The 12,387-nt window shown below is 47.3% G+C and overlaps 4 protein-coding genes across 4 annotated transcripts; 1 reads left to right on the top strand and 3 right to left on the bottom strand.

Annotated features, from left to right (window-relative positions):
- Positions 1–930: 930 nt before the first annotated feature.
- Positions 931–1,939, bottom strand: POJ06DRAFT_243600 (zinc-binding loop region of homing endonuclease-domain-containing protein). The gene has a single exon (XM_056186385.1). The coding sequence runs from the start codon at positions 1,862–1,864 to the stop codon at positions 944–946; it is 921 nt and encodes a 306-aa protein (XP_056047560.1). The 5' UTR covers positions 1,865–1,939; the 3' UTR covers positions 931–943.
- A 302-nt stretch (positions 1,940–2,241) lies between these two features.
- Positions 2,242–4,977, bottom strand: POJ06DRAFT_243598 (WD40-repeat-containing domain protein). Its single transcript, XM_056186384.1, has 8 exons — positions 4,634–4,977; positions 3,901–4,532; positions 3,678–3,845; positions 3,268–3,629; positions 3,128–3,203; positions 2,867–3,076; positions 2,641–2,820; positions 2,242–2,589 (listed from the first exon to the last, which is right to left on the bottom strand). Exons 1-8 carry the CDS (start codon positions 4,779–4,781, stop codon positions 2,476–2,478), a joined length of 1,890 nt encoding a protein of 629 aa, XP_056047559.1. The 5' UTR covers positions 4,782–4,977; the 3' UTR covers positions 2,242–2,475.
- Positions 4,978–5,236: 259 nt separating this feature from the next.
- Positions 5,237–7,752, top strand: POJ06DRAFT_285068 (EF hand associated-domain-containing protein; the record flags this gene model as incomplete). The annotated part of the gene is made up of 8 exons (XM_056190187.1): positions 5,237–5,276; positions 5,339–5,354; positions 5,402–5,666; positions 5,718–5,982; positions 6,039–6,766; positions 6,822–6,941; positions 6,998–7,347; positions 7,413–7,752. The coding sequence occupies 8 exons, from the start codon at positions 5,237–5,239 to the stop codon at positions 7,525–7,527; spliced, it is 1,899 nt and encodes a 632-aa protein (XP_056047558.1). The 3' UTR covers positions 7,528–7,752.
- Positions 7,753–8,069: 317 nt separating this feature from the next.
- Positions 8,070–11,356, bottom strand: POJ06DRAFT_235077 (uncharacterized protein; the record flags this gene model as incomplete). Its single annotated transcript, XM_056185816.1, has 3 exons — positions 8,070–8,450; positions 8,499–11,285; positions 11,351–11,356. 3 exons carry the CDS (start codon positions 11,354–11,356, stop codon positions 8,070–8,072), a joined length of 3,174 nt encoding a protein of 1,057 aa, XP_056047557.1.
- Between the last annotated feature and the right edge of the window lie 1,031 nt (positions 11,357–12,387).

Raw genomic sequence — 12,387 nt, 5'->3', positions numbered from 1 at the left:
ACCATGTTGACAGGGGTTGTATTCTTTTGCGATGTGATAAATTTTATATGAGCAAGTGGAAGTGAACAACAATAAGGGTGTTGTGGTGATCCGTTGATCTTACTTCTTGATCGCCGGTCCCAAGGGAATTAAGAGGTCTTTAAATATACAAGAATTTGCGCTCTGGGAAATAGCCTTTCTGTGACCCAAATCTGAACGTCGCCGATGATTGATCATTTGACAATTCATGTCGTAACTGTTGATCTTTAACTAGTAGTGATTTTCAATTACATCAGCAGGTGATGTTACCACGCAATTTATCGGGCAACGATGATCAATCATCAGACTCTTGCTGACGTCAGTTAGAAGAAAGATGGAGTCTCATGTCCAAGAGCACATTATCATGAGACCCGGATGGTAACTGTAATATCCCATCGTTCTGCAGAATTGTCTCGGTCTTGTTTGTAAGGCCATCGCCTTTCTTACGACGGTGCGGCTCAAGTGTGGTTCAGAGTTAATGCTCAATAGGCTTCAAAAGGCCTAACTCGTGCTTTCCCACAAGTCTGTTCAAGGTTTAGCCACATGCTATCAGCAAAGCTTCGATCGTCAGATCTGTCTTTTGCTGTGCCGAGTTATACTCTGGTCTCTGCAGAGTGTTACTTTCCTTATGTGCACCTATATTACTCTATTGAGTATATAGTTGATATTTCAACAGTATCCGACGTCCCCGTACAGTATAACTGTAACGTGCGTTGGCACTAAAAGGGTTCAGGGAGGGATCACTATAGCGTAGCTAGAGGAAGAGTGCAAGTTGGGGGGGGGGGGGGGGGGGGGGGGGGGGGAAATGTCTATTCGACTGTAGTCTGCCTCCTCTATCACTCTGTGATATGTCCATTCCCCTGTGATATATCAATCACACTTGACATCCCAATCACCCAGTGATATATCCATCACCAGTGACATGTCAATCTACTCCGGGGAAGAGGGGGGTTGTTACAATAACCTTATGTCCAACGCAAGTCTTGCGTTTCAAATTTTGTTTTCTCGATTCTGCAACTAAGTGAACGAAATTGAAACACTTAGCATTATTGCAGAGATGGGATACATCGAAACCTCGTTGCATTTCAGCCACTCGATTATCCGCAATCAGAGCCAGCTGGTGTAAACGTATTCTGGCGTTTAGTTTCGCTAAATTGAGCTCACAGGAGCCGCCCCCATGGGTTAACGGTTTCAAGCTGGACTCCCAGCAGCCAAGTTCAGTTGTGATGACGTGATATCTGTTTATCAACTCCTCCGCCATCGTCGGCGTAATACGACTGAACTTATCAGCGATATCTGTCACTAGAGTGCTCTCATCTGGCGTCGGAGTTCCTGTTGTCGATACTTGTTCGTCACCCTTTGGCGCTGTATCTTGCATCCACTCTTCTGGTAGGATGCATTTATACTTATTCTCATCGCCACTATGTACACATGGGTGGGTCCTTATGCCGTCCCGAACAATTATAGTCTTTCCCTTACATGTCCTCCGTTTCTGGTTGTCTGAAGTAGACTCGACATGTAAATGCCGCGGATTAAAGCAGTTGTTGTCGTGGCAAAGGTGTGACACCATATAGTAGCGTCCCCTAATACCCAGGGTACCTTTCAGCTCATCTCGCCGATTGTCGGCAATCAGGGCGAGGTGGTGTAGAAATAGAAATTGTCTGAGTCCTCGTCTCGATACACGGACCCTAAATGCGCTAGAGACTCCAGGTTTCAAAGTTGTCCTCCAGCAGCCCAAGGTCAGTTGTGGCAGCCCGATATTTGTGGACCAGATGTTCTGCCATCTCCTGCGTAATATTGCTGAGCTCATCGGCATAAACATCGGCATCAACATCGGCATCAGCATTTTGATTGTGTAAGATAAATCCGAGTGATACAATAAAGTAAGAGAGCCGATTGGACTTAACAAGAGAAACTCACTGGGTTGACAAGCAGTGGCACTTTCATAGGCCAGGAGTAGCAAGCGCAGGTGACTACGGGCGCGACTCGTGTAACTGGCAGCTGTCAGCGCGTCAGGGGGTATCATAACACCACATGGTGGTACAGGTTCGTACGTTTTCGTTTCTGGCGGTGAGTGTGCTGCATGTTTGCAGGTCGATCATCGGCGTGACAAACATTTTTGAACTGCCTCGCAACCCATCAACGTGCCACAAGATAGGCCATTTTGGGAGTAGTTTGCGTCGTGCCAACAAATCCAAAGGGTTCCATACTTATCGTCGTCTAATTCCTTATGTGAAAATCGAATTATTATTGCTTTGAATATAGAAGAGGATATGCTTGAAGGGTGATTAGAGTATGGCTATCAAACGCAGGTTGGTCAAACGAGACGCGTCTGTCCAGGAAAGAAATCTACGAAACAACCCCGGATGTCAAAGGTGTAAGCTAAACCAAATAACACTAGTTCAAGACCTACTAGCAAAACCTAAGACTATTACAAAATGGAGGGTTCACGTGAAGTTAATGGACATGCGGTCTGTTCCACGTGCGAATATGACCTGTACGGCATGTGATTATGATACTGTCCTCTCGGAAATGCAGCGATGACAATGGTTCTGGGTCGACTTGCTTGGACTGTCACACAATCAGCTATGAAGCAAATTCAGCCGCGCATATAATACTCACCATGACTGGAGGCAGAATAGGTATGCTCGCCTTCGATGCGATCGGATGGTACGCCTCCTCATCCTCTACGGCAATGGCACTCGAATCTGATCTATTACGACTTGATCTAAGACTCTGCCTATCTGTCCAACCCTTGGCATTGTTACTGTAATAGGAAGACACACTTCCTCGATGAGTATTCTGCGCACTGTTAGCTTGCCGTTTATCTCACTCAATGCAGACATACTCCTCTGGGCCTGTGCAACGACTTGACCGAGAAATCCCACAAACACAGCCGGCAATCTTCGCCAACACTTCCAAATCGATACACACGCTCATCACATCTCCAAGGATCAAAAGCAACTGACGTCACAAACGACTGATGACCTTGGCATCGTGCAACCAATGTCTTTGACGGGAACGACCAGATGGACACAAGATCGTCCTGCCCACCCGTCTGTGACCCATTAGTAAAGTCTCCGCGAATTGTAAGTCTTACTAAACATACCAATATGTATCGACCATCCGGAGACCAACAGACACACAAAAGGCCGCCATAATAACTGCAGTAAACATCTATCAACCTACACGATATCCATTAATCGAAAGTCCAGACCGAAGTTTTCAGGAGGTTTCAAAATTGCCTACTTTTCTTTCAGCACATCTATAATTTTCAGGTATCCGTCTTCAGCCACGACCGCAACATGCTGACAGTCTGGCGAGAATGCAACCGCCGTGATCGGCTTCCTAGAGACCTTCCAATAAGCAACTGGATTGTGCTTCTGCAATTTCTGATTGCCGTAAATGCTCTTCACGACTTGGAATCCGTCCCTAGTCTCCAGCTTGCTCGTGTCCGGGAAGTTCCCGTTCTGTAAATCCTCTTCAAAGTTTGAATCTTCTTTCTCTTTGTCGTAGATTACTATAGCGCCGTTCATGTGACCAGCTATGAAAAGATTCTCAGATCCTGGAATCCACCGGATATCAGCAACCGCGCTGGGATTTATACATCCCTGTCTCATTAGCACTTAACAAGCGATCAAAAATCGAAACGCTCTTACATTCTTGTTTAACCTGTTGTATCTTGTGCTCATGGGATCATACCAAATAATGTCCGTTGACGAAAACCCAATCACAACATCAATGTGCTGTGAGCTGCGAGTAAGCTGATTCACATCATGGGAGATCGGATGGGCTTTGGTGAACAAGATCTTTGAAAGTGGCTCATGCTGTGACAACGATCGTTAATATCGACTTCATTCTAAATTGTCCAACAATCCTGACCTTCCAAGTTGGCGATGCATAATCCATCCAATTGAACGATCGGTTAATATTTGCAAAGAAGAATAAATCTTCAGAATGGCGTTCGCTTAATCGTTTTGCGAGATGTTCATGCGGATTGATACGAGATACAAATGAACTATTGCTTTTGGCCAGACTATTCTTTGGCTTACGTCGCTTGGCATCCTTGTTAACTGCAACAGACGAACCAGCGTTCGACAGCACCGAACTCAGGGCATTACCATTACTCTCCGCCAACCCATCTTGCACCATGCCCACGGTAGACGAGACCGATTGAGACAACATTGTTGCGCTCAGACTCTTGACATCTGAGCCGCCAGTGCGTGATGTTCCACTAGCAGACTCAAGATCGCTAAAGTTATCCCCGTCCTCATACTCTCCCACAGTGTCCGTCGTCGACCTCGTCTCTGACAAGGAGGAGATATTATTAGTTGCCGTCCGTTGGAGACCTGGCGCCGAGTCGCTTTTGTACTTAATGCTACATAGCGACAACCTCACACCTGAGGTAACAGAAATCGGCGAGGTCGACAATGGATTCGGATTCAAGACAGGAATTTCAGAGGGGTGCGGTGGTGGTGTTGCGAGATGAATGTCTTCCCGGAGGGTGTAGGTTCCTATACAGCAAGCGTCAGCCCAAGACCCAGAATCCTTAGATAGATAAGTTTCCCCAAAGCCGAGCACAACTCAGATCGAACTCGATGTATAAAAGACATACCCTCGCCTGTTGTAAATGCATATTCCTCGCCGGTTGGAAACTTGAGCGTATTGTGCGTTTCCATGTTATTGTCCCGCATCTGCATGAGCGCAGCCGCGTATGCGGGGCTGCCGACGGGAAACTTCGGCGGCGGTGGTAAGACGAACATTATTCTAGGTAGGAAATGAGTATAGTCGTAGCAGCGAACGAGATATTCTGTCGTGGTGTCGTTCTGAAAAATGGAGAGCGCGAGGAGAACCCGCCAAAAGGAGGGGCCTATTATGTTGGGTAGCAGGGAAAAAGTGGAGCGGGCCGGTTATCTCAGGCTGCCGTTTAAAGTGCGCCCCCATTTTAATAAGGCGGAGAGAGCGGAGAGCGCGGAGACAAGGTACGAGACCAATCTGGGGGCTTGCCCTTCGGTTGCTATGCCTATTTTGGGCACGTGCAGCCCGAGCAGCTCAGTCAGCAGCGCTCGCAAACCTTACTAATCGCGAGTGCGCGGCTTTGGCATATTGGCCAGCCCAGTTTCCATGAACTAGTTTTCACCGCTTTCCCCTCTAGCTAGACGAGCTATAGGTTGGTTAAGTAGAAGAATAGTAGCCAGCGACTCCGGCATTGCTCACGATGTCTTCTGACGTGCGACTCGTGCTTTGTGGAGATGAGGGTGAGTACGACTGCAAGATTAGGAATGCAAAAGCTATCTGATGGTAACTCATGTTGTTATAGGTGTTGGAAAGTCAAGGTACAGATTTTAGCTGCTCACAGACTGCTGTGCTAATATAATAAAAGTCTCATTACGGCATTCGTCAAGGAGACATTTGTCCCCAACATCCAGTCTGTTCTTCCACCGATCTCCATACCTCCAGAATTCATATCTGTAGCAAATAACCTGACAATGAGTATCATTGACACGTCATCACGACCCCAAGACAGACAATCGCTTAATCGAGAGATTCGCCGTGCCAATGTGATCCTGCTTGTGTACGCGGATCATTACACGTCCGAGCGGATACCGCTTTTTTGGCTGCCCTATTTCAGATCACTGGGTGTTAATGTTTGTCCGGATTTGATATCTTAGTCATTTGTGAATACTGATTCTGTGAAGGTTCCAGTCGTCCTGTGCGCGAATAAATGCGACCTAGTCGTTGATACAGATTCTGCAGAAGTCATTCTAGACGAGATGATACCAATCATGGAAGAATTTAAGGAAATCGAATCGTGCATACGAAGTAGTGCGAAGGAGCAGTATAATGTCAACCAGGCATTTTATCTTTGCCAAAAGGCTGTCATATATCCAATCGCACCATTGTTTGACTCGAAAGAGCAAAATCTGAAGCCGCCTGCCGTTGCGGCGCTACAACGGATATTCTGTATGAGCTGCTTTATGTTATACTTTGCAATGATAATAGTACTGACGGGAATATAGTCTTGTGCGACAGGGATCAAGATGGGTTTTTAAATGACAAAGAAATGAACGATCTACAACTCAAATGCTTCAACAAAGCACTGGATCACTTTGATCTTCAAGAGATCAAATCTATGATCTACAAAGCCGATGTTGGGTCGGTCGCAGAAGAAGGCATCTCACAGGAAGGATTTATTGCCCTGAACGAAATTTTTGCGCTGAAAGGAAGACATGAGACGACTTGGGGTATTCTACGGACATTTCATTACACGGACAGTTTATCGTTGAGCGATAAACTATTGTATCCAAGGTTTGACGTACCTCAGTACTCCAGCGTCGAACTCAGCCCAGCAGGGTACAGATTTTTCGTTGATTTGTTCTTGCTTTTTGACAAGGACAACGATGGTGGTTTGAATTCGATTGAGCTTAATTCACTGTTTGCTCCGACTCCAGGTATCCCTGCTTCATGGACAATGTCGCAATTCCCGACAACCACGCTGTGTAATGAAGAAGGTCATGTAACGCTTCAAGGATGGCTCGCGCAATGGAGTATGACGACGTTCCAAGACCACAAGACCACACTTGCATATCTCGCATGGCTTGGATTTGAAGGCTCTGAACGAGGCGGCACCACGGACGCGCTCAAAGTCACGAAACCGCGACGGCGAAGAAAGACGAGGCCAAAACCCGGAAAGGTAGATCGAAACGTTTTTAGTTGTTATGTTCTAGGCGCTCCTGATTCAGGAAAGGTTAGTATGTGATAATGGTTTGGCCCGGCATGAATGGGACTGACGACGTCTATAGAGCGCAATCTTGGACAGATTCCTCAATCGACCATTTTATCCATTATATATGCCTACAATAAAGCCGCGAATATCTGTCAACAGTGTCGAGATGCAGGGAGGCAAGCAATGTTACATGATCGTAAGTTCCTTCTCAGTAGTATCAGATCGACCTAGGACTTCTAATAATCGACACAGCTTGAGGAACTCGGAGAACTGGAGCCCGCGGTTCTAGACAACGCCACAAAACTCGACGAATGCGACGTTATTTGCTACACCTATGACTCGTCGAATCCCGAAAGTTTCCAACATATCGTCGACTTGCGCTGTAAGTATCCTCAACTAGATCGTCTGCCGGCAGTCTTTGCGGCTCTAAAAGCCGATCTGGACAAGCAACAACAACGATCAGATCAGCAGCCGGACGCGTATACACGTGAACTAGGACTGTCGTCCCCGTTGCACGTCAGTGCAACTTGGACGTCGTCGGTCTCCGAACTGTTTGTGCAACTGGCTGAAGCGGCGCAGAATCCTAGCACGGCCACCCCGATGTATGTCTTCTTCAAAGGGGTATTACAATCTCTTTGTTGTAGGCTAGAATTAACGTATTTGTTAGTCTCGAGCCGGAAGAAAAAGAGAGCACCGTCATGCCCATGATCTTGGCATCGTCAGCGGTCGCAGTGGTCGTGGCCGCCGTCGCCTGGATGTTTCGAACATCTCGCGAGCCATAGAGCGTGTTTCCGATTCCCTTTGTAAATACATTTGTATAAAAATTCTAGTCTTGGAGTTGGAGAAGGCAGCTCGGATAATTTACATCCTAAAAACTCAATGCAGAGACGGTGAATGAAATCGAAGTCTGATTAAAATACTCATGCAAAATAGGTTTTAAAAAACCCCGGATATGAACAAAATATACAAGATTAACCCGTCCGTTTTCGTGTATCGCTTAATCACTTGTATCCCACTAATAGCGCTTAGTGCTAAGCAATCTCATTTCCATCCGCTATAATATATACATATACATTTCCTTTAACAACCCACAAAAAGCATAAACTGGAATTATATACAATTCGCGAAATAAGCATGCTAAAAATATTAAGTCTAAAATATATGAAACATGAGAAGAGCAAATACGACTTTATGCAAACGAAAAAATATCAAGCACGGCACAGAAAACAACTAAAATGAACGCCCCGCCGAATATACAAGGAAAACAAACTGCAAACCTAGTGAGTGACTACAAGAAGTACGTATAAAATGCATTTAATATCATCTAATCTCTATTATACCCTCCTACCACTTGAGCTTGGCCCCAAGTCTCGTAGTAATGGCTTGACGGAGGATATCCATTGTAACCCTGGGATTGATGGTTACCGACATTATGGTAGCGTGCAGGACCTCGACTGTGGCTGAGATTCTGAGCGGATAGGTAGTTGTAGGAATCGTTGCTAGAACTTTTGTATGTTGGATGTTGCTCGAATTGCTGGCGCTGAGCTTGTTCTTGCTGTTGTCGTGAGATTGTTTCGTAGTATGTCTCCCCTGGGATGTAGATTTGCGAACTAGGCAGCGAACTTGAATTCGGCTTAACGGATCTCACATCGTTGTCCTCGTCCTCATCAATATCCTCGTCATCATAAACAGGAGCAACAGGATACTACAGAGCATTAGTTGACGCCAAGTATACATAATGGGATCTACATACATCATCGTCAGTTGGATCGAAATACGTTCCATAAACGTCGTCGTCACTGTCCGAATCTTGCCAATACGAATCCACATTGTCTGATTTCGACCCACCCTGTACTGAGTAGGCTGGCTCATTCACCGACCGATTGATCTGACGATCAGATGCAACCGAAGATTCCAAACCAGCAAACATGTTCTCTTCATCTGAATATGACCGCTGTGACCGCTGTCGTTGCGAATACATCTCCTGCTGATGCAGCAGTTGCTGTGACTGACGGTGATGATGCAATTGCAGTTGCCAATTCTGATAATTCTGCTGCTGCACTTGTTGCTGATAAATGAACTGTTGCTGCGGGTAACTGTACTGATAAGCTTGTGGACATTGCTGCTGTTGATACCCGTACATGCTATCTTGATTAATAAGTTCAAGATAACTATACATAAAATTACTTAGCAGCACTTGTTGGCGAAGTGGTCGTCGAGGATTTGCAAGCTTTAGATGGGAGAGCCGGTATATTGCTCGCTCAACATGTAGCGGGAAGCGGGAATAGTAGTACGGTCTGCCGCCATTACCATTAACCATCTGAGTTCGCGAAGGAGATGGAGGAGTTGAAGGAGACTGAGATTTGCCGACATAAGGATCAGTGTAGGTAGATGACAACGACGAGGACGATCTGCTTGTCCGTACATGCTTTGCCTTCCCTCCGTTCTTGTTCTTCGACCGTCGCCCAGCGTTACTCTTCGTAAGGGATTTCTTTTTCGCTCCGAAAAAGTTCGATAATTTGGACTCCTTCTCTTTCTTCGACGACCCTTTCTCCACGTTGGCAATAGGTGTAGCTGGACGCTCCAAATCGATTGTTTCCCGACGTCGTGCCTCTTTGTTCAGGTCAGGTACACTACCACTCCGCGAAGGTGCACTTTGGTTGAGAGCATTGCTCCTGTGTCCAAGACTCCTGTCTTCTTTCCGTTCCTCTTTCTTATCTTTCTCCTTATCTTTATCTGATGTAAATAGGCGGCCAAATCCAGCAGTTAAAGCCTTGCCTCGCTGCATAAGTGATGGTCCGGGTTGCGGAGACTGGGAGTGATAATCGGCGGTCTTCGCATCAAGTGCAGGGACAACAGATAGTTCATTTGTTCGACCGTTGGGGTCACCCGAGACGGCGCCAGCCATTGATGGCACACTCAAGACCGCATTAATATGCATGTCGGACGGAGTGAGAAGTTTGAACGGCGTTGCTGGGGACTCGGGGAAATCCGAAGCCGCGCTGCTGGAGGTGGAAGATGACCGCGAAAGCATGTCGGTGATCAATCGTTTAGACGTAAGTCGAGATACTGGTGATGGACGATGTGTAGAAGACGTAGGCACAGGAGTACCTGGACGCGGCGAGCTTCGATGTTGGTCGCGGCGACCAGCGTCTCCGGACGAGGGCTTTGCCGAGCAAATGCGCTCGGGGAAACTTGACTCTCGCGCAATCGAAACAGACGATACTGTAGAACTACTGGTTGATGACGACGACGTCGAGCCAGACCCGGCATGATGTAGATCGTCCGGCGTAACTGCCACATCCGGAGAGTCAACGGACTTAGCCGCCTCTATTACGACATCAGTGTCGAAGTCAAGCGATCCTAGGTCAGTTTCATTGATATTGAGTTGCAGCTTCCCATCAGTCACTGTAACTTGTGGTCCACGATCTGGAACAGAATATGAAGGCGGAGTCGCGGTAAGCGGTGAGGGTTGCTCTACATTGAGATTAGGTTCTCTGTGCCGTTCATCGTTTTCGTCTTCTGACAATGTTTCCTCCGATGTCATAGAAAGACGTTTTTCCGACTCAAAAAGACGCTTATTCTTTCTTGATGTATGTTGCGACCTGCGTAGTCCTTTGCCTCTATTTAGTGGCGCATGAACGGCATTTCCCTCAGAGATGACGACACCGCCAGGTATATTCGGACTTCCACTAGCAGATCGTGTCTGTCGCGCGTATGTCTCAAGCCATTCCAAGTCCGATACCCTAACTTCGGGCGATTTCGTCCTCGATCGTTCTTGAAGCACATCCGCGCCGTCTTCAAATCCAGCCACGGAATCGTCCGATATATCAATCTCGCGAGATAGTTTCGATTTTCGTCTGATTACGCCGGATCCCGTGGTACCAGAAGATCCCGGAACGGAAAGTAAGGCCGATATCGGACTTGCGGGAGAAGTCGTATTCTTCTCTGACTGCGATAAAATACCATTTGCACCAGTTCGTTGTTGAATCTCGGCCACACGCTCTTGCACAAAGGTTCGCCACTCCTTTGGCGCTAGTTCTGGATGCAGATGTGCCGGGACCCACAGAAGAGCCGAGTCAGCGTGGTATCCAGGGGCGTCGTCGAAAGGAAATCCTTGCTGAGTTCCAACTGACGCTGCCGAAGACGGTGACGCCGCTGGTGGAGACGTCGGTCCATGTTGTAAAAGCGCAATATTGACAGCAGGCAAGTCCGGATCCGAGGTTGACGACGCGTCGAGTGAGATCCGTTTCAGGGCTTGGATGTTATTCCTTTCCTGCGCAACAATCGTAGCCGGCGCTTCAAAACCAATATTCTCAAGCGGCATTGTGGACAGCGGTGGCGGTGATGCCGACAACGATGAGGATGAGATCGAGCGCTGAACATTGAGCGGCGCGGTCAATCCGTCGGTCAAGGTCACGTCGCTTTCGCTCTCGTTGGCGCTCACAAAGCTCTCGCCGGAGTAATTCCGTGAATAAAGGTCTACTATCCTATCCACGACGTGCCATTCATTTTCTACTTCAACATGTGACTGGTTTTCCTGTTAAACAACAAAATTTAGCGATCCTAAAGGAGACAACAGAAGGGGAACCCAATGGTACTAACCTCCATACTTGTCAGCGACTGCAGAACACGCGACAATTATATGCGCACAATTCCCTTAAACGGGACTATCCGGATTACTTCGTGAAACCACAATGTAATGCGTGAGAACGTCGGCGATTTAGAGCAAGGTCTGACAAGAAAAATAAAGCGACGACCACCTTGACCCCTATCGAGGACGTCGACCACTCGGCAAGGGTTATCGAACGCGACCAGTCGGGAATGACGACTTTTCACGGTTTAGTAGGGACAGTCAAAAGGATAGTAAATGTCCAACAACTCATTCCCTTCCGCGATCGGTCAACACAAACTAAGTAGCGCAGAGTCGTAAAGCGTGCCGTGGTTAAGTAGTCTGTCAGTCTGGTTGGAAAGCCGTGCACAGTGATTTTTGCGCGAGCAGAAACTTTACTTGACGCTTCTCTCGCGCGTCAGGTTACCCGACGTCTGGGATCTACGGCTCACGGATCAGTTGGCTCACACGCCGCATAGTTAAGCTTACAGGATGTCCAGGAATTTGACTACTGGAATGCGATCGCTACATGGCGGCTAAGTGGCTCCCGAACGCGAAGAAAACGTCGTCTGCTCGTCTCGACAGACAGACCTTTCGACTGTGTTCTATTGAATGCGGTGGGAACGATATACGCCGGGCTGATCGAGTCTTACACTTAGATCGATAGGGCGATCGACTAATGATACAGCATGCATATTCACTCATATGTCAGAAAGACCGTGCAATGGATATGCATTCCAGAAACGGAGGCGGGCCGGACGTCACTCGTAACTTATTTGGGTTAGTCGAGAAATCCGGCCAATGACACCTGCCAGACACCGGTCTATCAAAGCAACCATCGTGGCTTGCTGTGCCCAGATCAGCCGCTAAGATTTGACTTCTCAAAGATTAAGCTAACGTTTCATTCACCGAAATATACAGCGACATCTTGGCTAATTATACAGTATGGGGCGCGAAAGGCTGGTTACGATCTGCCCGGAATCAAACCAGAGGTATTTTGGATATCATCCCTCAAATATGTAAACCATTA

This window comes from Lipomyces tetrasporus, assembly GCF_029532465.1.
Source record: "Lipomyces tetrasporus strain NRRL Y-64009 chromosome Unknown POJ06scaffold_1, whole genome shotgun sequence".
In the NCBI taxonomy this organism is placed as follows: domain Eukaryota; kingdom Fungi; phylum Ascomycota; class Lipomycetes; order Lipomycetales; family Lipomycetaceae; genus Lipomyces; species Lipomyces tetrasporus.
The sequence above is the reverse complement of the archived record's forward strand: the minus strand, read 5'-3'. Positions and strand labels throughout refer to the sequence as shown.

What these genes read in the sequence shown, in the direction of transcription:
- POJ06DRAFT_243598 (XM_056186384.1), bottom strand. Translation starts at nt 4,781, where the DNA reads ATGTTCGTCTTACCACCGCCGCCGAAGTTTCCCGTCGGCAGCCCCGCA. An exon ending in TGCATTTACAACAGGCGAGG is followed by an intron (nt 4,533 to 4,633) that starts GTATGTCTTTTA and finishes CTTGCTGTATAG; the next exon opens with GAACCTACACCCTCCGGGAA. An exon ending in CGTTGCACAGGCCCAGAGGA is followed by an intron (nt 2,821 to 2,866) that starts GTATGTCTGCAT and finishes AACAGTGCGCAG; the next exon opens with AATACTCATCGAGGAAGTGT.
- POJ06DRAFT_243600 (XM_056186385.1), bottom strand. Translation starts at nt 1,864, where the DNA reads ATGCTGATGCCGATGTTGATGCCGATGTTTATGCCGATGAGCTCAGCA.